This window comes from Podarcis erhardii (assembly GCF_964252035.2).
Source record: "Podarcis erhardii genome assembly, chromosome: 1".
NCBI classification, from domain to species: Eukaryota; Metazoa; Chordata; class Lepidosauria; order Squamata; family Lacertidae; genus Podarcis; species Podarcis erhardii.
In genome coordinates, this window is record NC_138497.1 from 8886272 (window position 1) to 8910700 (window position 24429).

At 43.0% G+C, this 24429-nt stretch overlaps 1 protein-coding gene across 1 annotated transcript; it reads right to left on the reverse strand.

Moving 5' to 3' along the window:
• Window positions 1-22102: 22102 nt before the first annotated feature.
• On the reverse strand, window positions 22103-23642 carry LOC309343494 (uncharacterized protein). The gene is made up of 2 exons (XM_081865079.1): window positions 23311-23642; window positions 22103-23242 (listed from the first exon to the last, which is right to left on the reverse strand). The coding sequence occupies exon 2, from the start codon at window positions 23161-23163 to the stop codon at window positions 22129-22131; it is 1035 nt and encodes a 344-aa protein (XP_081721205.1). The 5' UTR covers window positions 23164-23242; window positions 23311-23642; the 3' UTR covers window positions 22103-22128.
• Between the last annotated feature and the right edge of the window lie 787 nt (window positions 23643-24429).

A 24429-nucleotide genomic window follows, 5' to 3' on the forward strand; every position in this document is an offset into this window, starting at 1 on the left:
AATTAATTTGTTTTGTTTGGTTGGAAGTTCCCTTCTCCTCTCCCCCTTTGCTGAAATAAAGTTGTCCTAATATCCAGTTTACAAAAACCAACTCGTGGATTTTAGTTATTTCAGCTTTGCAATGTTCTTCCTGGTGTTTTTTCAGATGCAGCCATGAAAAGCAAACCTTTTTTTTTGTAAAGCATCATTCTAATAAAGCCCTAGAAATTCTGTTTCAGTCAACTTTGTCACAGCTGAGCAAGTGCGTTGAGGATGACCTGCTGTTTTGTGCTAAAACCTCCCAGAAGAAAAATTCTGTATGTTTGTTTTCGTTTCCCTTAAACTACAAACAGTAACAAAAATTGAGATGATTTTAGCCACATACCTAAATCTGTCATTCAATTGAACATGCAGTCCTTTACCCGAGAGCAAGCCCCAGTGAACCCAATGGGACTCACTATTGAATGGCGAGTACAGGAGACCATCTTGGTTGTGAATCCTGGAAGACTTGCAGGCCTTTTCCCACCTGGCCTGGGAGGGGAGGGTCTGGAATGACTCCAGCTACAAAAGCTGAGTTGGCTACAGTGGTACCTCGCAAGACAAAATTAATTCGTTCTGCGAGTTTTTTCGTCTTGCGATTTTTTCGTCTTGCGAAGCACGGACTTTGGAAAAGCTTCAAAAATCACCAAAGTCTTCAAAAACCTCAAAAAAGGCTACCACACCGCGTGCTATGAGTTGCTCCTCGAAGCCAAGTCGCAACTGTACCCCCTGAATGCACGGTTTCAAGAAAAAGGAAACAAACTTGCAGGACAAAGGAAACAAACTTGCAAGACGTTTTTGTCTTGCGAAGCAAGCCCATAGGGAAATTTGTCTTGCGAAGCAACTCAAAAAACGAAAAACTTTTTCGTCTTGCCAGTTTTTCGTCTTACGAGGCATTCGTCTTGCGAGGTACCACTGTATTATTTTTTAAAAAAAAAATATTTTTATTAATTTTACAGGATACAGAGATACAGACAAGAAAAACAGATAAAAGAAAAAGAATATAAAAGTTTCAAATTTCCGTAATCCTTTTATCAAATCTACTGGACTTCCCCACATCCTCCAGACCTTGCATTATTTATAATACAAACTTCAGCAATTTGTCATCTTATTTCATAACTTATTGTATCTTTCAATTTATCATGTTATCAAATTCCAAATATTGTACACCAATTCTTATATATTTTAATTAAAACACAATAAAATTATTTCCTAATTCCACCTCAAATTTCTTGTACCTTAATTTTCATTTCACCTAATTGCTATTGCTGGGGCTAAGATTTCCTAAAAGGTGCATTTTCTTAGCATTCATACAACTTATAATGTTTTTGTAGATAGTCCTTAAATTTTTTCCAGTCCTCTTCCATTGCTTCTTCTCCCAAGTCTCGGATTCTGCCAGTCATTTCAGCCAATTCCATATAGTCCATCAACTGCGTCTGCCATTCCTCCAGCGTGGGTAAATCTTGTGTCTTCCAATGCTTTGCGATGAGAATTCTTGCTGCAGTAGTAGCATACATAAAAAGGGTTCTATCTTTCTTTAACACATTCTGGTCTACAATGCCCAGAAGAAAGGCCTCCGGTTTCTTAGGTAAGGTATATCTAAATACCTTTTTTAGCTCATTATAAATCATCTCCCAGAAGGCCCTCACTTTCGGACATGTCCACCAGTATTTTTATTTTTTATTTTAAGCATTTCTGTAAATATTGAAAGAAGGTACATGTTTCTCTGCAAAATCTGGGGGGGGGGAGGGAAACAGATCCCCACCCCCAGTCAGAAATTGTAATTTGGAAAATTAATGTTTGCAATCAATAAGCACTAGAGTAGCAGGCAAGGTGCCTAATGGCCGCTTTGAATCCCTTAACCCAAAAGTTCCCTTTGCCATTTTAGTCGCGAACCTATTTTCATTTATTCTGCTGCTTAGTGTCCTACTCTTCAATCCAAGAGACTTCACAGTGTGTCTTATAATCTATGAAAAATAAAACCACAGATTGATTAAAACATTAGTCATACTCTTGAGTAGACCCAGTGAAGCTGATGGGCATGACTAAGTTAGGTCCAGTCATTTCAGTGGTTCTACTTTGAGTAGAGCTTGGTTAGACACAACCCAGAATTTTCAGAGGGGTAGCTATGCTGGCCTGGTGCACCACCAGCAACCAAAAATATTTTGGAAACTGAAAAATAATAATTGTGCCATCGATTTCCAAGCAGTTTACAAGGGCAGCCCCATGTAAAATGCAGTTCAGAGTCATTTGCACAACATGGATATCTGGCGAGACGCTGGTTCACCCAGGGGTCTGTTATGCAAACCTGTCTCATTGAGCCTCAACCCTGCAGAAACATCCTTACATGCATTGCCAGTGGCTTGTTTGTGTTCGTAATAGGTAGAAGGTAAAGGACCCCTGGACGGCTAACTCCAGTCAAAGGCTACTATGGGGTGTGGCACTCATCTCGCTTCAGGCTGAGGGAGCCGGTGTATGGTCACAGACAGCTTTCTGGGTCATGTGGCCAGCAGGACTAAACTGCTTCTGGCACTACAGAAACACCATGACGAAAGCCAGAGCATACGGAAACACTGTTTACCTTCCTGCCACAGCAGTACCTATTTATCTACTCACACCAGTGTGCTTTCAACTTGCTAGGTTGGCAGGAGCTGGGACAGAACAAACGGGAGCTCACTCAGTCATGGGGATTCGAACTGCCAACCTGCCGATCGGCAAGCCCAAGAGGCTTAGTGGTTTAGACCACAGCACCACTCGCATCCCTGTTTGTAATAATGCAAGCACACTGTGCTGACGCAAAGCTGTAATAATAATAATAATAATAATAATAATAATAATAATAATAATAATTTATTTATTATTTATACCCCGCCCTTTTGGCTGGGCTTCCGCAGCCACTCTGGGCAGCTTCCAACAAAATATTAAAATACAATAATGCATCAAACATTAAAAGCTTCCCTAAACAGGGCTGCCTTCAGATGTCTTCTAAAAGTCTGGTAGTAGTTCTCTTTGACATCTGGTGGGAGGGCGTTCCACAGGGTGGGTGCCGCTACCAAGAAGGCCCTCTGCCTGGTTCTCTGTAACTTGGCTTTTCGCAGGGAGGGAACCTCCAGAAGACCCTCGGCACTGGACCTCAGTGTCCGGGTAGAAAGGTGGGAGTGGAGATGCTCCTTTAGATATACTGGACTGAGGCCATTTAGGGCTTTAAAGGCCAGCGATGACATTTGCGCCTACTTGTCACCATTGCTGCCATGGCAGCTATGCAAACCCCACAGCAGAAGACATGCCAGTAATGAACCAGTTGTTATTTGCACAGCCTTCAGCAAATTGGATGGAGTTAGAGACACGGCAGACTGGCTTATACCAAGTCAGACCAAGCTGTCCGCCTAGGCCCAGTATTCTGACTGGCAGAAGCTTTTGGGGGGTCTCAGGCAGAGAAGGAGCCTTGCCATCACTTGCTATGGAGATGCTGTAGATGGAAGCCAGGTCTTCTGCTGTGGCCTGCCTCTACCGTCTGAGCTCTAGTCCCACCCCTGAAAGAATGGACATTTCCCATAATCCAAGGGCGGTCAGTTCCATTTCACCAGCTGCGGTGAAACAGGAGAGTGCTGCCCTACACGAGTCCCCTTGGCACCTCCACCAAAGCCTTGCTTACCGGGGTTGCTCAGCTTTTAGTGAGATTTGTGCAAGAGCCTGTCGGAGCTTCCATACGACCGAGCTGTAATGGCTCTCCTCCACGTCGTATCTTCGGAATCCATCTAGGCTCTCCTCCGACAGTGATTAACGACCTAAGCCTTTAATGAGACTTCAGGCACGCTCCCCATTACGCAGAGTACCCAAACAGCAGCAGAAGAGCCAGAAATATGTGCTACATTGTTACTTTTATTTATAACTACGCAGGACAGAAAAGAATATGCGTCTGCTCTCTGTGAGAGACAGGAAAGAACAGAAACAAAAAAACAGGAAACCAGTAACTTCCACATCCATCTCCCGTCTCCTATGAGACTTCCAACAGTCTGGAATGTCAACAGAGTCTTGTGACTCCAAAAACTGCACAGTGGCATAACAGAAATCTAACATCCTCTCCCTTTCCGTGAACACCACTGGGCAGTGTGTCAGTACAATCTCAGTACAAACCCAATTTCTGCACATAGGTACAGTGTTGAGCCCTGAGAATTCATGTGGAGGCCTCCAGAATTCTCGCACAACCTTTCCTGAGACCCCAGTTTGTGAGGAAGAGTGCTTTGCTTATCAGGGTGTTGGGAAGGTCGCATGAGGGTTCTCGCCGCAACTTTTCATCGCTTTTAGGAAGGTGGAGGTGCCCACAGGGGTGCCCCTTGGATTCCGTTGCCCGAGGTGATGGCTTCAGTCTGCCTCATGGACAGGACCAAGGCTTTTTTCTAGCAGGAACTCGGGGGAACTCAGTTCTGGCACATCTCAGGTGGACGCCATTGCCATTCTAAGAGAATGAAGAAGCTGTTCATGGTGAGTTCTGGCACTCCTTTTTCTAGAAAAATAGCACTGGACGGGATTGCCATCCCAGAATCTCTGGGTAACCAACCCTGCACAAGGACTTCTGCTTGAGCAATGGGGGCTCTTCTCCATCGCCTCCCCATGCAATTGGCTCTTGGGGGGTCGGGGGTCAGGAGAAACCCCAGATCAGGAAGTGGAGGGAATCATTCCTTCTGGCAAGATGCAACGTTTGCCCAGCTGAATGTGAATTTATTATTTCGGCCACAGACCAGTTCCAGCCCACATACAATATCAAGGAAGTCATAAAACACGATAGGGATACATTTGAATTTGCAATTAGGTAGAACAGGGACACTACAGATATAGCAACAGTTAAAAATATATATAAATTAAAACTTAGTCACTAACATATAACCTAAAATTATCATTTAAGGCCCAGCTGAAACGTCAACTTCCATGCTCTGCAAATTCTACTATAGCATAAGTGTAATTTGCTTTTTTAGTAAGGGAAGCGCTCTCTAATCTTAACAGACCACGGACACATGCCAAGGCCTGTTGGATGATTTCCAGGTCAGGCTACTGAGCTTCAAGGCTGAGTTGGGGATTTGAAACCAGGTTTCCCTGAGCCAAACACAATGCTTTGACCACTGACACTACACTGAAGGCCTTGCATTTTCTGTCTGAGAGAAGGGTTGCCACCTCCCTGGAGAAGAACAGGAAAAGGGGGCCAACACCAAAAAGGCCCACCCAGCTACCCACCTAACCTCACCTAGCCTCTGATGAAGTCCCTTGTTTTGCAGACAGAGCCAGGTCAGGTTTCTTCATGAACTGGCTGCCATTTTCAATTTAATCATTCATCCGTTGGAAGCACTTGCATGCTTTTAAGCTCTGCATAATCCCTCCTGATATTTTCCTCCTTTTGCAGCAAGAGGCATTTTTCCATATGCCGGGTAGAGATTTCCATTACAAATCTCTCCGCTGACCAGAATTAGCCTCCTCCTCTCTTGTGTCAGATGGTTTACAAATGGATTTTCCTCTTCTTCAGCGATCCCATATCTGGAGCACCAAAAAGCATGGGTTGCCTTGAGCATTAAGGAGGAAAGACACCGTCAGGGTTTTCTGTTTCCTAGCTTCACAAATGCATAATTATTTATTGCCAATTTCTCTTGAGGACCCATTTGATTGAAAATGCAGGAGAATTCAATTCAGTTTGCATTTAAAGGTGAATCTCCCCGATTCACACTTTCCAAAGCAATATGTGAAATTGCCACATTTTGATAGGCACAATTCTCTGAATTTTGCAGTGCTGTTCTCCAGCCAGGTAATGTGTACAAAAACACATAGTGCGCCTATAAAAACCCACAGATCATTGAAAATAACATACCAAAATGCCTTGTATTGGGAGGAAATTATTTGCGAAAATGTGTGTGTTGGGAGAAATTGTGTGCTAAAATAGCTGTACAGTCATACCTCGGGTTAAATGTGCTTCAGATTGAGTGTTTTCAGGTTACGCTCTGCAGCGACCCAGAAGTAATGGAACGTGTTACTTCCGGATTTCGCTGCTCGCGCATGTGCAGACACTCAAGATGACGCCACGCGCATGAGCAGACACGGCGAATTGCGACCCGCGCAGACGCAGATGTGCATACGCAGATTGTGTTCACTTCAGGATGCGAATGCGGCTCCGAAACGGATCCCGTTCGCATCCAGAGGTACCACTGTATTAGGCGAAATTCTCACTGGAGTGCTGATGAATTGTCAAGAGAACTTTGTAAAAAAACAAATAAACTGCAGATGGATGTGAAAATGTGAAGAAGCAAACTTATGACTGGAAAAATGAGAAACTGACATTGCAGGTTCCTCCACCCCTGGCAAAAGCCAAGTGTGCATTTCTAAAGCAGCTGATTCATAGAATCATAGAATTCTAGAGTTGGAAGGGGTCCTAGGGGTCATTTAGTCCAACCCCCTGCAATGCAGGAATCTCGGCTAAAGCATCCATGACAGGTGGCCACCCAACCTCTGCTTTAAAACCTCCTACGAAGGAGAGTTCACCACCTTCTGAGGGAGACCATTCCACTGTTGAACAGCTCAGAAAGTTCTTCCTGATGTTTAGTTGGAATCTTCTTTCTTGCAACTTGAAGCCACTGGTTCGAGTCCTACCCTCCAGAGCAGGAGAAAACAAGCTTGTTCCCTTCTCCATGTGACAGCCCTTCAGATATTTGAAGATGGCTATCGTATCGAGGGCAACCAAAATGGTCAAAGGCCTGGAAATGATGCCTTATGAGGAACAGCTAAGGGATATGATATGATATGATAGCCATGTTCAAATATATAAAAGGATGTCACATAGAAGAGGGAGAAAGGTTGTTTTCTGCTGCTCCAGAGAAGCGGACACGGAGCAATGGCTCCAAACTACAAGAAAGAAGATTCCACCTAAACATTAGGAAGTACTTCCTGACAGTAAGAGCTGTTTGACAGTGGAATTTGCTGCCAAGGAGTGTGGTGGAGTCTCCTTCTTTGGAGGTCTTTAAGCAGAGGCTTGACAACCATATGTCAGGAGTGCTCTGATGGTGTTTCCTGCTTGGCAGGGGGTTGGACTCGATGGCCCTTGTGGTCTCTTCCAACTCTATGATTCTATGATTCTATGATTCTATCTCCTCTCAGTCTCCTCTTTTCCAGGCTAAGCACACCCAGTTCCTTCAACCGCTCCTCATAAGGCTTGATTCACACCACAGTTTCTCAGGCATTCTAATATTTTTATTTTTAATCATTTTATATTTTTAAAGAACATTACTGCATTTAAACTCGATGGAGGAAAACTAGTTTTAAGCATGTAACAGCCCACATAAATTAAGAAGTCTACAATACGATTACAATCACATGTATTTGTTTCAATTTATGGTACAGGTTGACGTTTAATATCTGATGCTGAGGATGCGTTTTTTTAAGGGCAAGAGGAAAAGTGAAAGTGCTAGCATTCGCCGGTAAAAATATCTAAAGCACTCGTCAAGAAATCCCCCAAATGTGAGGATTTATTTGCTGTGTTTATATCCCACTTCTTAACCAAAATCGACTGCCAAACAAGCTACCATCTTAAAAGGTACAAAAATGCAGTCTCCTTTAAGAACCTGAGTATATAAGTCAACCTTACCAAAAAGTACAGATAACGGATAAATTCGATTCAGTTCATATTTAAAGGCAAAACCAGCCTCATTTTTTACTTTACAATACAATACGAAAACTGAATCTCAGTCATACTTCGAAAGTTGCACTTCTCCAAATTTTGCAATGCATTTCTCTATCCAAGTGATGTGTGTACTAGAGTAAAATATGCATTAAAATGCATGATTAGCAAATGTACAAAAAATGGGAAATTGCATACAAATGTCTATATTAAGAGAAATTTGCACTGAAACGCTAATGAATTTCTACAAATGTGGAGAGCTGAACAATGAGAAAAACACACCCTTGAGAAAAAGGCAAAAGCAATATCGTTTTCTTTTCCACAGGAAAGGGCACGTTCCATAGTGCCGGTGGGATAAAATACCCAAAATAAACAATTTCAGACATTTCCTTATAACTTTGTGGCATCTATCATAACATATCAGCCACAGTCCACACAGCAAAGTAACCATTCTTACTGTAACAAATGTAAGCCAAAACCGCAGTCCACTAATATATTTAGTATGTGCTAAATTACTTCCTATTACACAATTTCCTCCAGATGGAAATATTTTGCTTTTAAGAGAAAATATTAACTAAAATTCAAATACCTGATAATTGTATGTTCCTCTTGTTTCAAAACTTACCTTGATGAGAAGACAAGGATAATATTTAAATGCTGAATACATGTTTTTATTAAATGCCACAGGGGTGTGGGTGGGTGGGTGGGTGGGTGTTTTAAAGAAACAATACAAGTATTTGTTCCGGGTGTCCCCCACCTCCTCGCCAAGCTGATGTGTTTTTATTTAAAGAAACTTGCTGAGTGCCCCCCAATTTTTCACATTTCCGAAAATGATGTTTTCACACTCGGTTTTCCAATTTGTGCGAGAATAAGGAGAGCACATAAACACCTATCAATGGCGTTGTTAAGTTCCCGATTCTTTCAGATTTCTTCCCACCAATTTGTCTGAAAAACAGGTATTTGCAAACACGGGTAGCCTCATTTCTTCGGGTCCTTTCATTTTTCATGAAGTGTTTTCAAAAGACTTCAATCAGCCTTAATGGTGCATTTTTAGTTAAGGAAACAAAATGGGAGAGAAGTCAATTTAAGCTCCCTGATGAACAAGTGTCTGGAGAAGGGGAGGGGGAGAGAGAGAGAGAGAGAGAGAAAGAGAGAGGGATAAATGGGTTTAGAAAACGCAGCCAAGACAAGTAATACGCTGTTGAGCAGAGCACTCAGGGAAGCAGAGATACAATGGAAAGAGTAAAATACTGCAGAGGCTTTTTAAACTACTGACAATTGGAACAATAGGCTGGGCCGAGACATCTGTGTTAAACTGTGAGGAGGAAGGTGAAAAGGAAGCTGGAGACTATAAAAAGAGGCTCAAAACATCAGAATGAAGGGCCTTCAAGCAGGAGCCAAAATGAATGCGCAGGGTGGCTGGCGAGGCTAGAAATCAAAATTGGCATAGTTTGAGGTTTAATTCACTTTGGAAGGGATTGTCTCCTTTCTTTTTTAAAAGAGAGAGAGAGATCCTAACCAGCATTATTTCGAATGGCTTCCTTTATCCCTTCCCTGGAATAAATAACCCAATTTTTACGGCCCCCTGTTTTCCACCTGCGGAGCTTTAAAAACCCTGGGATTATTAGGCAATGCTGCTTCCGCAAAAATGAAATCTTTCGGCTGCATAAGCGGCGTGCTTGGCGTTGCCAGCAGGGGGGTTGCAACAGGGGAGCTGCAGGCAAAGGACACGATCCGGCAAGGAGGCCTCCTGCACCAGTTTGTTTCCGAAAGGGCTGTGCAGGAGATGTTTCTCCCGGACTGCGCTCCAGAGTAAGCCGTCTTCTCCCTTGTGAGCACAATTCCCTTTGCGACCCAGAACTTTGCAAGCCTTTGTTGTGTGCCTCCTCCACGAGAAACGCAACATGAGAACGGGCCTTTTCTGCAGTGGCTCCCTGTTTGTGGAACGCACTCCCTAGGCCTTCATTATACACCTTTAGGCACCAGGCAAAAACTTTCCTCTTTAACCAGGCCTTTGGCTGACTGACATCCAGTGCCCTTTTAATAGTTGCTGGGGGTGCGTGTGTGTTACTGGGTTGTTTTTGTTTTTATTATGTATGTTGTGTTTGTGATTTTATGTTGCAACCGTCCTGAGACCTGTGGGAATAGGGTGAGATACAAATTTAATCAATAATAATAATAATCAATAATAAGAACAACTGTGGTCGAGAGATGCAACCCTTTTGTATGGATTCTTGTGTTGAGAGAAAGGATCAACATCTTTTAGCACCAGGGCCTTCCGGGTGGTGGCTTCCAATTTGTGGATGGAGACCTTATTAATCTTCCCCCTTGCTGTTTTAAATATACGTGCACTGTTTGTTCATATGTGAAGGGTGTTCTGTGTCAATGGCAAATAAAACCTCTCGACTTCTTGGTGTTTTTGCGCTTAACCTAGTTGCAATATAATCCCACCGTACCCCTCTTGTGATCTTTGCTGTGTGGGACTGAACTGGACAGAAGACCCAATGAGACTTCCCTAGACTTCTTTGCAATAATTGTAAGACCACTTTTGTGCTTTTATTCCCCCTTCTCCTGCTTACAGTCCCTTATTAATTCAGCAAGGTTTATATACACTATTCTAACGATGGCTGAATGTTACATTTTTGATGTAGGTTGCTTATTTTAAACTTATGTTTTATTATCACATTTTTGTATTGCATTGATTGTTATAAGACGTACATTCCTTGTTTCTGCAGCTTGTAAACCGCCTTGAGTATTGTAAAATAGAAAGATGGTATACAAATTCAATGTGATGATGATGATGATACTGCTTAATCAAAATAATGGGTAGTATCCGATTCAAGTGCCACATTAGTGCAAGGATTTCAGCTCCTGCCTAAATCCTCTCGCCCTTCTTTGCATGTGTCCCATGCCCCCCCCCAAAAAAACCCCAGCCCTGGAGGGTTGGGGAAACCCCCTAGAACAGACTTAGGGGCATCGCAGGGGGAGGGGGAGTGGAACCGGGTTTTTTTTCCAGCTGGAAAAAAAAATGGTGCTCAGGTGGGTGCCATTGCCATTCTAAGAGAATGGGGGGGGTGTTCACAACACCTCTTTTTCTTGAAAAACAGCACTGAGTGGGACACTTCATTGTGCAAATGTAAATCCTTGCGCTGACGTTAGCTGGATACCCACCCAACATTCTAAGCAGTTATGTAATAGTGTATCCCTGTTTTTTGAAAAATAGTATTTTAACAGGTTTAAAAAATAGCAGACAAATTATCAAAATACAGATAAAATCAACAGTTTCATAGCAATAAAATTACATGTCTCCAGTAGGCTTGCTTAAATAATAATAATAATAATAATAATAATAATAATAATAATAATATAATTTATTTATACTCCGCCCATCTGGCTGGGTTTCCCCAGCCACTCTGGGCGGCTTCCAACAAAACACTAAAATACAATAACCTATTAAACATTAAACAAAAAGGAACATGCAGAGAGACTCACTCTTCAGTCATGAACAGGGCCAAATAAAATTTGGTTGCCCCGCAAAGCATCTAGTTTGTCCCTTGGAAAGCCAGCAGAAACTCCGGTTCTCCTTTCAAGCTGCCAGGTTCAGGCTCTAAATGCATCACAGGGAAGGACGGGGTAGAATCTCGATTCAGGCTGTATTTGAAGGTGAGCCTAACTAATATGCAATTTCTTATACGGTATGTGAACTGAACCATGTGCACTTTTCCAAATCTTGCAGTGCAGTCCCCCGGCCAAGTTCTGTGCACAGAGGTACATATAATAGGGTAAAACACATGGGTGAAAATGCATTTATTAGTGAAAATAATATACAAGACTGCATTATATTAGGGATACTTGCTTCGCAGAAATGTGCCTATGTGGCAAAACTGCATGCCGTGTATATTGAAAGAAATTCACACTAAAATGGCAGATTTTCATGATGACTTTGGGGGGGGGGATCAGCAAATGGAAATGTGAACATAACTCTAGATTGGAAAAATTAGATGCTGAGGGAAACCAAAACTTGGCAGGTTGACTCATCTTTAATCAGCATATTGGTTTTTAACCTGTTTCAATGTTTTTCCCAGTTGATGTTGGCTTTCCAAACTGATGGTTAGTTAGCTAGATTCCATTTATGAATTGCTTCCTGCAGAATATCTCACAGGAAAATTAAAATTAACAGGGGGGGGGGCGCATTTTGAAAGAAAAATCCATGTGGGGAAAAAATCCCATACATAAAAGCCACTCTATATAGAACCAATTAAAAACAACTCCACACATAACGACAATTTGGTACGGGGGGTGGGGGGGTGGGCATTTCAAATCCAATGCAGATGCAAATTAGGATAAGAATCTCCCTTTAAAAGGCTTATATTATGCTTGCAACGTGCTGCTCTGGGAATTGGTAAGGACGAAAAGTGCCATGAATAGAAATAATGATAAATAGTAAGTAATAAACATCTTTCCACGATAGTTAGCTGCTGTTTCGTGAGCCAATTTTAAAATTTCAATATGGCTTTTATTGCATGGTTTATATAAATATTTATGGAAATAAATAGAAGACCAGTTCTGTGTTGTGCCTCGACAACTGGGTGTATTAGCTGAACAGAAGCTCTCCATGCGTACAGCTCACTGCAATTCTTTTCAAAGTCCACCTGACACTCAGAGTCCAGCCCTTATCGCTGCTGCAGGGCCAAGATTTCCTAAAGTACACTGGCAGAGAAGAGCCTTAAAACCCACCAACGCAGCCCTCATTATTCTTTCAGCATGCATGTCGGCGAGATGAGGAATTAAAAGCGAAAATCACTGTAACTCCAAAAGAACATCTGACTCGCAGAGCTACAGAAGGCATGTTTTCTCCCTCTCCCTCTCTTGATCCTCTGCGTGATCCATAAAGGAGGATTCCACCCCCCAAAAAAACAATTAATTTGGTTGCCCAAAACCTTCTTAAATCTAAGGAGATTTAAAGGAGCGGGAGGGGGGTGAGTAGAGAAATAAAATAAAACCTCTCATCCTCTTGGGGTCTTTGTGGGCAACCTGATTGCAAGATAATTCCATCGTACGACGGTTATACAGACTGCTATGTGGTACATAATTGGACTGTTAAGACAAATGGAAAGACCCAACCAATCTCCCTAAAACCTCTTTGCATTAATTCTGCTGCCATCGTGGTGCCTTTAATGTCTTCCCTCATTACTTTCTCTTCAAGAAAGAACCAAAAAACACCTTATGTATATGTAATTATTTGGATGGGTGGGAGGGGGGTTCCTTCATTTTAACACCAAGGTATTTTGCTAAGCTCAGAGATGAGAAATGTAGTCTACATATACAACCCGTTGCTGGGGGAAATTTCTGGATGCCATAGGAAGACAATTAAGGTGACCTCTTGCCTTTGTGTCTAGGCGCTGAGAAACATATGGTGATACAGTGGTACCTCGAGTTACAGACGCTTCAGGTTATAAACTCCGCTAACCCAGAAATAGTACCTCAGGTTAACAACTTTGCTTCAGGATGAGAACAGAAATTGTGCGGCGGCGGCAGCGGGAGGCCCCATTAGCTAAAGTGGTGCTTCAAGTTAAGAACAGTTTCAGGTTAAGAACGGACCTCCAGATCAAATTAAGTTCTTAACCCGAGGTACCACTGTACACTGAAACAGAAGGGTCTGGTGACTTCTGTTTCAGTGTATCTGAAGAAGTGTGCATGCACACGAAAGCTCATACCAATAACAAACTTAGTTGGTCTCTAAGGTGCTACTGGAAGGAATTTTTTTTATTTCGACCCCTGGATGGTTAAGTCCTGTCAAAGGCGACTATGGAGTTGTGGCACTCATCTCGCTTTCAGGCCGAGGGAGCCAGCGTTTGTCTACAGACAGCTTTCTGGGTCATGTGGCCAGCAGGACTAAACCACTTCTGGCGCAAGGGAACAATTTGATGGAAATCAGAGTGCATGGAAACACAGTTTACCTTCCCGCCAGAGCGGTACCTATTTATCTACTTGCACTGGTGTGCTTTCAAACTGCTAGATTGGCAGGAGCTGGGACAGAGCAATGAGAGCTCACCCCATTGTGGGGATTTGAACCACCGACCTTCCGATCAGCAAGCCCAAGAGGCTCGGGGGTTTAGACCACAGCGCCACCCGCATCCCTAATTTTGCCTAAACCCCCTTTAAAGCTGTCAAAGTGGGCAGCCACCACTCTGTCTGGTGGCGGGGAGTTCCACAGCCATGCCCTGTGTGACCTCCCTTGTCTTCCTCCACACTCCATTCACCTCCATTGAATGTCCTCTGTCGTGGAAGAGGAAGACAAATGGCTCTTTATCAGCTTTCTACATGCCATGAATAACTTTCCACACCTCTGGCATGTCTCCCCATATTCGCCTTTTATCGTATCCTTTCCTCCATGGTCTAGTTTGGGGCATCAAAACTGGCTTTGGGAAGCCCCACCTTCTGAGTGGTGCAACATCCCAGTTAAAGGCTCTTTTCATGCAGCAATTTTCTCCTTCTAGGCAGTGGGGTTTATAGATTGCATTTATATCACACATTTTTTCTCTCCAATGAGTTTTCCCTTCCTCATTTAATCCCCACAACAACCCTGCAAGGTGGGTTAGTTGAGAGGCAGGGACTGGCCCAAGCTCACCTAGTGAGCTTCATGGCTGAGTGGGGATTTGAACCCTGGTCTCGCAGGTCCTTTTCCAATACAGTGGTGCCTCGCAAGACGAAATTAATCCGTTCCGCGAGTCTCTTCGTCTTGCGGTTTTTTCGTCTTGCGAAGCATGGCTATTAGCGGCTTAGCGGCTTAGCGCTATTAGCGGTTTAGCGGCTATTAGCGGCTTAGAAAAAGAGGGAAAAAAGGGAAAAAACTCGCAAGAACTCGCAAGACGTTTCATCTTGCGAAGCAAGCCCATAGGGAAATTCATCTTGCGAAGCACCTCAAAAGACGGAAAACTCTTTCGTCTAGCGAGTTTTTCATCTTGCGAGGCATTCGTCTTGCGGGGCACCACTGTACTCTATAACCACCACATTGGCTATTTAGGGCTCTGAGAACTTGACTTGTGGAAGCTCTGTGGAGGGTTCTGGATGCTCAGAGTCAGCTGTCCCTTCAGAAGTGCATATTTTCTTTTCAAGATAATCTTTATTGGTTTTTCAGTTACATACTCCACATACACTTACTGTATTACATTTTACATTTATACTTGCTCCTAGGAGCTGACTTCCCTCCTTCCTTCTTCTGGCTTTTTTATATCACCTCTAAATTTTTCGCATTGTCTTTATCCATTTTGTATGTTGTTGTTCTTCCACATTTGCCCATAAAATGTCTATAAACAAATAAATCCTTCTATATATACTGTACAATTCTCGTTGTCTATGTTCATTTACAACTGCTATTAGTTACATTGGTCACATTGTACATTTTACTGCAGGACTTGACATCTTTCCTCAGGGCCTGCAAGACGGAGCTGTTCTGCCAGGCCTTTGGTTGGGGTTCAGTCTGATTCCCTCTCCCCTTTAATAAGAACTTGCATGAAAGTGGCCTAACAATTTTTCTCACAGGCGCATATAAGTTCAGCACAAACAGTTGGGCCTGGTGAGCATTTAAGGTCCCCAACCCTAATCTGCGGGTTGCCATCCGATTGGATTTTATTCTGATCCTGATCTGATTTGAGGATGTATTTTAATTGATTGTCTGATTTTATGTTAATGTGTTATACATTTGATGTTAGCCGCTCTGAGCCCGGCTTCGGCTGGGGAGGGCGGGATATAAATAAAAAATATTGTTGTTGTTGTTTTTATCATCCAGTAAATTTCTTTGTATTTTACATTATGAGGTTTGTTTCAGTTCAACTGATTTCACTATTTCACCTTATCTTTCCTATGTACATAATTTTTTCCCATTCTTTTTGAAATGTTTCATCGCCCTGTTGTCAAATTTCCCCCGTTAATTTAGCTATTTCTGCATATTCCATTAGCTTCTGCTGCCATTCTTTTACTGTTGGCAACTGCTGGTTTGGAATCAGAAGTGCATCTTTGACATTCCAGGGGCTAGTTTCAGGATCTGGTCTGCTGCTTCCTTGCTCTAAAAGCAAAACATTTTGGATGTAAGAATCAAGTGGGTGTCCTGATCTGCCGGGGCTCGTGACTTTTAGAGGAATTGGTTGCAGACTTACTTAGGGAAGGTTCTACACTTAAGCAGGAAGAACCAGGAAGAACAAATATAAGATGGGGGACTCCTGGCTTGCCACTAGTACCTGTGAAAAGGATCCAGGGGTCTTAGTAGATCACAAGCTTAACATGAATCAACTGTGTGATGCAGCAGCAAAAAGGCCAATACTATTCTAGGCTGCATCAATGGAAGTATAGTGTCCAGATTAAGGAAAGTAATAGTGCTGCTCTATTCTGCCTTGGTCAGACCACACCTGGAATACTGTGTCCAGTTCAGGGCACCACAAGTTAAGAAGGATATTGACAAGCTGGAATGTGTGCAGAGGCAGGCGACCAAGATGATCAAGGGTCTGGTAACCAAGCCTTATGAGGAATGGTTGAGGGGATTGGATATGTTTAGCCTGGAAAAGAGAAGACTGAGAGGAGATACGATAGCCATCTTCAAATATCTGAATTGCTGCCACATGGAGGATGGAGCAAGCTTGTTTTATCCTTCTCGGGAGGGTGGGACCCGAACCAATGGATTCAGGTTACAAGAAAGGAGATTCCAACTAAACATCAGGAAGAACTTTCTGAAAGTAAGACCTGTGGTGGTGAGTTCTCCTTCCTTGGAGGTTTTGCAAGATCTGTCATGCAAGACCTGGCTGAGATTTCTGCATTGCAGGGGTTGGGCTAGATGACCCTTGGGATCACTTCCAACTCTACTTTCTATGATTCTGTGACATCAGGTCAAGCCAAGCTCAAGAGACCGTAGTAGCTGGACTTGGCAAGGTGTGTCCAGAGTCAGGCAGGCCTTTTCAGGACCACGGAGAGCTCCCAGTAAGCTGAGTTAGCTGTAGACAACCCTTTGTGGTAGAGAAACAGATATCTTTTTTTTTTTTTAATAATATTTATTAAGGGTTTAAAGATTACAAAAAGAAAGAGAAAGAATTAAACATGACAACATAATAAAATACAAAAAACAAAAACACTACATGAAACATTGAATTAACAAAACAAAACAAAAACAATTAAAAACACTTCCAATATTTTCAATCTTAACTTTCATTCACTTGTTTCATTGACTTCCTCACGCCTCCCTTTTTGTATTCCACTTCAATTAACTGTTTCAGCAATTCCTTTCCATCTTCCTCTGTTTTCTGTCCTGTAATTAATCTTAACATATTTTAACCTTATTTTTCCCCTTTAATACATTAACAATCTAACTGTACCTAGTTCCTTATAACATTTCTGCCAAAGCCATATAACTTCACTCCACCATTTTTCTATAGCTCATTAATTTTACCATATTTCTGTAAATAATCTTTGAATTTTTTCCAATCTTCTTCCACCGACTCTTCTCCCTGGTCTCGGATTCTGCCAGTCATTTCCGCCAATTCCATATAGTCCATCAACTTCATCTGCCATTCTTCCCGGGTGGGTAGAGAAACAGATATCTTGCCTCTGTTCTGTAACCTTTTGCTTCTGTGAGGTAACAGATCATCCTTAAGAGTCTGAGGAAGGCAGGTCTACATCCTCAGAATGGGAAGGCACAGGAGGTGCTATCCCAAATGAAACACCCTCTTTCTCTTCTTCATCTTGGTCTTCAGGACAGCAGATGGGTTGGGCTTGGCATCATAAGTGGCTCTCTCCCATTCTAAAAAGACATTTGCATCAGCTCTCAGAAGTTTGGTGATGTTTTGGGAATTAACAATGTGCCTCTGTGTGTGAGAGAGAGAGGAAACAGCAGTGGTTCTGCAGAAGTGTTGAGACTGGAATCCTTAAATAGTTTAATACCTATCAAAAAGATAAAGACAACTGCAAAGGTTCATTCCCTTTTTAGCTTTGGGTGAAGCTGGAGGCATGGAAGATTAATGGAATTTCCAGATCCTTTTGCATCTCAGTGCAAGTCCAAAAATAGTTCCGCTGCATTACTCAAGGGAAGACTGGAAGCTGCACAAAGACTCCTGGAGCTCACGGTTATGCAATGGCAACCATCTCCTCTGAAAGTCAGCTAAATGTGGTAGCTAGAATGTATAATACAGCTGCAGTCCCAACCCGTTACCTGGGAGTAAGCCTGGTTGAATTCAATAGTACTTATGGTCTTAGTCTCCCTTCCCTACTGGCTTCTTCCGGTTGTCTGTGAGAACAGAACGCTGCTCTAGATGCCTTTGTTGTGTACTTGAAGTTGTTGTTGTTGTTCTGGGAAGTGTAGGTGTTTAAAGTTGGGTGGATGTTGAGCCTCAGTGTCCCTTGCTGTGAAATGGGCATTTTTTGGTGCCCGGAAAATGTTCGCAAGTTTTCCAAATGTGCCCTCAAGCCTCGTGTGTGTGTGTGTGTGTGTGTGTGTGTGTGTGTGTGTGTGTCAGGCTCCCCTGGTTTAATTAATACCAGTGTCCCAAACACAGAATTATAGAATTGTAGTTAGGGCCATGAGAGTCATCTAGTCCAACCCCTTGCAATGTAAGCTCGAACCCACAACCATGAGATTAAGAGTCCCATGCTCTTGCCAGCTGAGCTATCCATGGAAGGGTAGCTGCACTGAAGCAACACGGTCATGAATGGGGTTTCACAAACTAAGCTGAACCACAGATTGAATCCATACAGGAGGAGCTGGTCCTTTAAGATATCCAAGGCTCAGGCATTTATCATCACTCATCATCATCACTTTTAATTTGTATACCGTCTTTCTATTTTACAATACAGTCATATCTCGGGTTACAGAAGCTTCAGGTTACGTGTTTTCGGGTTGCGCACCGTGCCAAACCCGGAAGTACCAGCAGAATAGTGACCCGCATGTGCGCAGACGCAACACTATGGGTTGCAAATGTGCCTCCATGGATCACATTTGCAACCCAAGTGTCCACTGTACTCAAGGCGGTTTACAAGCTGCAGAAACAAGGAATGTACATCTTATAACCATCCATGTAATACAAAAATGTGATAATAAAACATAACTTTAAAATATGCCACCTACATCAAAAATGTAACATTCAACCATCATTAGAACAGTATAATACCAGCATTTAAAATTAAAGAGAAATTCACTCTTAACAATCACAATAAATAATATCTAAACTACAATCAATAAAACGATGGCAAGCCACAGTGCATAAAATAATGCAATACAAATTGAGAAGCAGAGACCGGAGGGTAGGGCAAGGCAGGAGGAATAAGGCCTTGCCTGACGCAGTCTCTCCCCTCACAGACATTAAAGGTTGAAACTAGCACTTTGAACAACAGATTGCTGTTTCCTTGCAGTCTTGTGCCATGCTTTGACATGCAGTTTGTCACACCCTGGTGGTCTCTCGGGGTGTTGGGGGTGTGTGCAAGTTCCCTTTGAATGCAGAGAAGCTGCACTTTGCACATAAGAAAGGCCTGTGTGTGAACAGTCCCCTAAGTCTTACTTTTTTTAAAAAAAAAAAAACCCTTTCATTTTTATAACATTTTGACATTTTCAACATTTCAGCACGTGATGTAAATCTTATCTTAAACCTAGTGAAAGGCAAAGAATTTTCTGACATCTGAAGGTGGGACTTCATTTGTGGGGTTACATACCCTCCAACTTACTTTATTAAAAGTGGATTAAAGCACTCAATCACCACTTTTTTAATGAACTTTTTTCCAGTTTGATGGGGGAAACGCATCAAAAAGAGTGGAGCAAATGAATGATTAATGCAGGGGCGCCGAGTTGCACCCAACATTGGTGGACCCGTGTCGCACATGCATGACGTCACATGTGCTCGACCTTCAGCACACTGGCGCAACCCTGCTGATGAGCCCAGTGCAATTTCCTGGGCTCTCTGGGCTCATCAAAGGGTCGTGCAAGAGCATTGGATCTTCAGAGTGCTGGCCTCCTCCATCCTCTCAAAATTGATGGGGGCCCGGCCCCTTGCCCAGATATTTTAAGGGGGCCAAAGACACCTCAGTCCCTTGGGGTTGGCGCACCTGGATTAATGCAAAGACATGTAAACACCCCACACCAAGCAAATCGGGATGGATGTTTTTTTGTCCTATAACCTCGCTGCAAGTAAATTGGAAGAAATGCTCAATAAAAAAAGACCCTGCATAGTTCAATATCTGCATAACCTTTGTGCCAGCACATCAGGATGAATGCTGAACAAACAGGTTGCAAGAGCCCGTAGTTGTTGGGGCCATCACATGTGCGGTAACAGTCCCAGGTTCTCTGAATCCACGATTCATAATTTTAAGAGTACTGTAAATGGGTATATGCTGGAAAAATCTGTTGCTCCGGGACAGAATCTGTAATACAGGCTGCACAGTAGTTCTTCTGCACAGTGGATGCCAGCACCAAGACAGACACACACAACCTGAATGTTGTTATTCAACACTTACTTGCTTATTCTATTTTTTTGTTTGGGGAGTCGGGGAGAGAGACAGTCTTCTGCAATAACACTATAATGGAGCCGCTCGAGACAAAAAAACCTGTCCAATTCTTTCCAAGACAATCTTCTAGACTCATCAGCATAGACAATCACCCCTTTCATTTGTGCCATAATAGGAAGATTTTAAGCAATACCTTTTGATTGGAGTTGGACTTGGAGAGGCTAAAGAGGTGGTGGGAGGGAACCCCACCATGACTTAGCTGGGGGCCTTATTTGAAATGCAACAAGGCTGCGAAATGGACAGTGCAATTTCCCATGTGGGGGCTGTTGGGGAAAAGAATGAGGCACTTGTCCCAGTTTTCTTAATTGTCTCTGATTGCTGTTTGTGTAGCCCTTTCACTTTTCAGGCCTGAAAATCACCTTCGAGGGTTCCTCCGGTTTCCTTCCCGCAACCCTTATGTGCTATTTTGTGTGTGTGTGTTGTGCGCAGATATATATAAATCAACCAAGGGCTTACAAAACAGCAAATCATTTGACCATTACAACAGCGGGGGGCTTTGTGTCTGATTTTAGCCTTTAAAATTTGTTTTATCCAATTGACCTTACAGGGATATTTAAGGGACAGCTGGCAGGAGAGAATGTATTAAGTGGCGCAGGGAACATGTTCGTGATTAAGGTGATATTCTTAACCTGGCACTTATTATGCTTCGCCCTGTTTGTTTCTCACCAATAACTCCCCCCTGCCCTGCCCCCCCAAAAAAGAGAGGTGCTAATTTCCAGTAATAGAAGAGCCTGATGAATCTTTCCAAGGCTCTTTTAGTCACATTGACTGAGACCCTTGATATGCTCGTAGCAGGACCATGCCACACTAAGTGGGTTGAGGAAAAGCCTGAGGCTGTGTTGTTGCTTTTTGCTCTGGGGAAGAGATGTGGGGTCACCATTCCAAATCCAATCCCAGCAAACCTATTCCCAAAGTTTTATTTCTGCAGAAAGGGGCAGTTATTTTCAAGCTCTGGAGGCAAAAACAACCATCCAGTGTGGGTTATGAAAGGTTAGCAAAATCTGCCCCCCCCCCCGAATCATGGGGTCCGTGTAGATATTAGGATGTTTCGGGGGCAGGGTTCCCACCTGAGCAATTAAAATAAAAACAAAAATATGCAAAACATTTCCCAAGCCTGCAGATACATCCCTCTTGTCAGTGGGTGGGGTGCTGCTGCTGTTTGGGCTGCTTGGTGGCGCTATGTAATATTTATATGCCACCCTTCAAACGCCTTATCAGAGTGGCTTACAATTTAACACCCCCCCAAAAAAATACCTAAAATTGTGCTGACATCTTCAAATGTATGCAAGCATCTTGAATATAATATTAGACTAATCTGAATAAAATGGATGGGGGGGGGAGTAAAAATTATGGGAAAATAAAAATATAAAAAAGTATTGCCGGGTGCTGGGAAGACATCTGAGTGAGTGCCAGGTGAAACTGTCTAGGGAGAGCATTCAAAAAATAGGGGTGCCACTGAGAGCCACCCACCACACTCAGATGGCAATGGAACCCAAAGAAGGGGCTTTGGTTGTAATCTCAAAGTATAGGCTGGCACATGTGGTGGCAGGTGATTTCTTGGATAAATTGCTACATTTTCATTAAAGTAACAAAAGTGTACATTTTTCAATACAGTGGTGCCTCGCAAGACGAAATTAATTCGTTCTGCGAGTTTTTTCGTCTTGCGAACTTTTCGTCTTGCGAAGCACGGATTCCCATAGGAATGCATTGAAAATCAATTAATGCGTTCCTATGGTCAAAAAAAGTCCAAACAAAGCCAAATTTGGTACAAAAAGAGTTTATTAAATGCTCTTTAAAGTCACACATACTGTAAAGAGCATTTCAAAAATTGAAGAAACAATAATTTAAGTTTCTAAACATGACAGAAAAGCATTTAAAAATCACCAAAGTGTACAGTATTGTACAAACATTTTCTAAGACTCTGGGGGACAACTCGAAGAAGGTTCCTCTTCCACTCTTTGCTTCTTGCTGAAGAACCTGTCCATGGTCTGCTGCTTCTTCCGCCTTTTCAGCACCTCCCTGAAAGACGACATGACCCTCGTATCAAAAGTGTTCGCAAGGTCACGTGTCAGGTCCTTGTCAGGGTGGTGCCGCTGTGCAAAAGCCTGCACATCTTTCCACTTCTGGCAAATGTCCCTCAGTTCTTTAGAGGACAGCCGTTCCTCAGTTGCTTCCTCCTCTTCCAGCGAGGCCTGATCCTGCGCAGCCTCTGCCTGCAGCTCGACCAGCTCCTGGGTGGTCAGCTCATGGTCGTGCTCCTCCACCAGCTCGCTGACGTCCTCCTCTGTGACCTCCAGGCCCATGGTCCTCCCCAAGGAAACAATGTCCTGCACCACTGTTGACTCTGGTGCATCAGAGTCACTTGGTGCCACACAGTCCGGCCACAGGCTGCACCAAGCGCAATTCAAGCCCTCCGTCATCACAACCTCCAGGAACTCCGCTGCAAAGTCTTCAGCCGCAGGAACATCAGAACTGGCAGCCTTTCCATGCCTGACCACGCTGTGGATTCCAGATCTCGTCTTGAACCGGTCAAACCAGCCTCTGCTTGCTTTGAAGACTTCTGGCTCGCCTGAGGTTCCTGGCTGTTGCCGGACGAGGTCTGCGTGCAAGGTCTTGGCCTTCTCACAAATGACGGCCTCAGTCACTGTGTCCCCTGCACGCTGCTTCTCTTCTAACCAGATGAGCAGCAACTTCTCCACCTCCTCCAGAACAGCTGGGCGGTTCTTCACGATCCTGGTGACTCCCTTGGCTACATCAGTCGCAAGGATATTCTCCCTCATCTTCAGGATGGTCCCGATGGTCGATGGATTCCTCCCGTACTCCCTGGCGAGGTCTGTCACACGCATTCCACCGTCGTGCTTTCGGATGATCTCCTTCTTCATTTCCAGCGTAATCTTCTCCTTCTTCCTCTCGCCGGCCTCTGCAGCAGCAGTCTTCTTGGGCCCCATGGCAGCACAGCTCCTACCTTCGCAAACCCAAACAAAAAAAAACAGTGCTTCACATCCAAAAAATTCAAAAGCACCAAACCTCCTAGAAAACACACAAGCTTCCAGATTCTTGCAAACCCCTTCTCAACTATTCCCCCAGCCACCCACCACACAGAAATCCAAACCCAGAAATCTTTTTTTTAACAACAGCAGAGTGCCCCAATGGTCACAAAAAATCATAAAAATGCAGAGGAAAAAAAACACACAAGCTTCCAGATTCTTGCAAACCCCTCCCCAACACCAAGTCCTTGAATTCCAAACACACCAACCCAAAATCCAAAAACCCCCCAAAAAGTTTTAAAAGTTTAACTTACCAAATGGCTGCAAAAGAAGTTTTGGAAAAGCTTCAAAAATCACCAAAGTCTTCAAAAACCTCAAAGAAGGCTACCACACCGCGTGCTATGAGTTGCTCCTCGAAGTTAAGTCGCAACTGCACCTCTTCAAGCAATGCACCCTGGGTATTAACGGTTTTAAGAAAAAGGAAAGAGAAATAATAAATAATGAATATAAAATCCTATCCAAAATGTATAAGATATTGTTGGAATGGCATGCAAAGGATGAAGAAGTTAAATCAGTCATGATAAAATGGGCCAGAGATATTGGTCATAATATACAATTTAACGAATGGATGAAATTATGGAATGAAGTTATTAAATTTACTGCATGTACTATATTAAAGGAAAATGTTATGAAAATGATATACAGATGGTATATTACACCAGTAAAACTTGCAAAAATGTACAAAACATGTAAGAAGTGTTGGAAATGTAAAGAAAAAGATGGTACATTTTATCCTATGTGGTGGGAATGTAAGAAAGTGAAAAGCTTCTGGGAGTTGATATATAATGAGTTGAAAAAAATGTTGAAATATACATTTGTTAAGAAACCAGAGGGTTTTCTTTCAGGAATTGTCGGTAATGAAATAAATAGAAAGGACCACAAACATTTCCAATATGCAGTAACAGCGGCAAGAATATTACTGGCTCAGAAATGGAAACAAGAACAAATACCAACATTGGAGGAGTGGAGAATGAAGCTGATGGACTATGCAGAACTTGATAAACTGACTGGGAAGATCAGATATCTACGAGATCAAAAATTCATCGAGGACTGGGGAAAATTAGTTGAATACTGGGAATGTATAAGTGATAATGGAATAACGCTAGTGGCATTCAGAGAAGCTCTGTAACAGTACAAGAAATATTGTAAAAAGGCAAAATAGAAGTG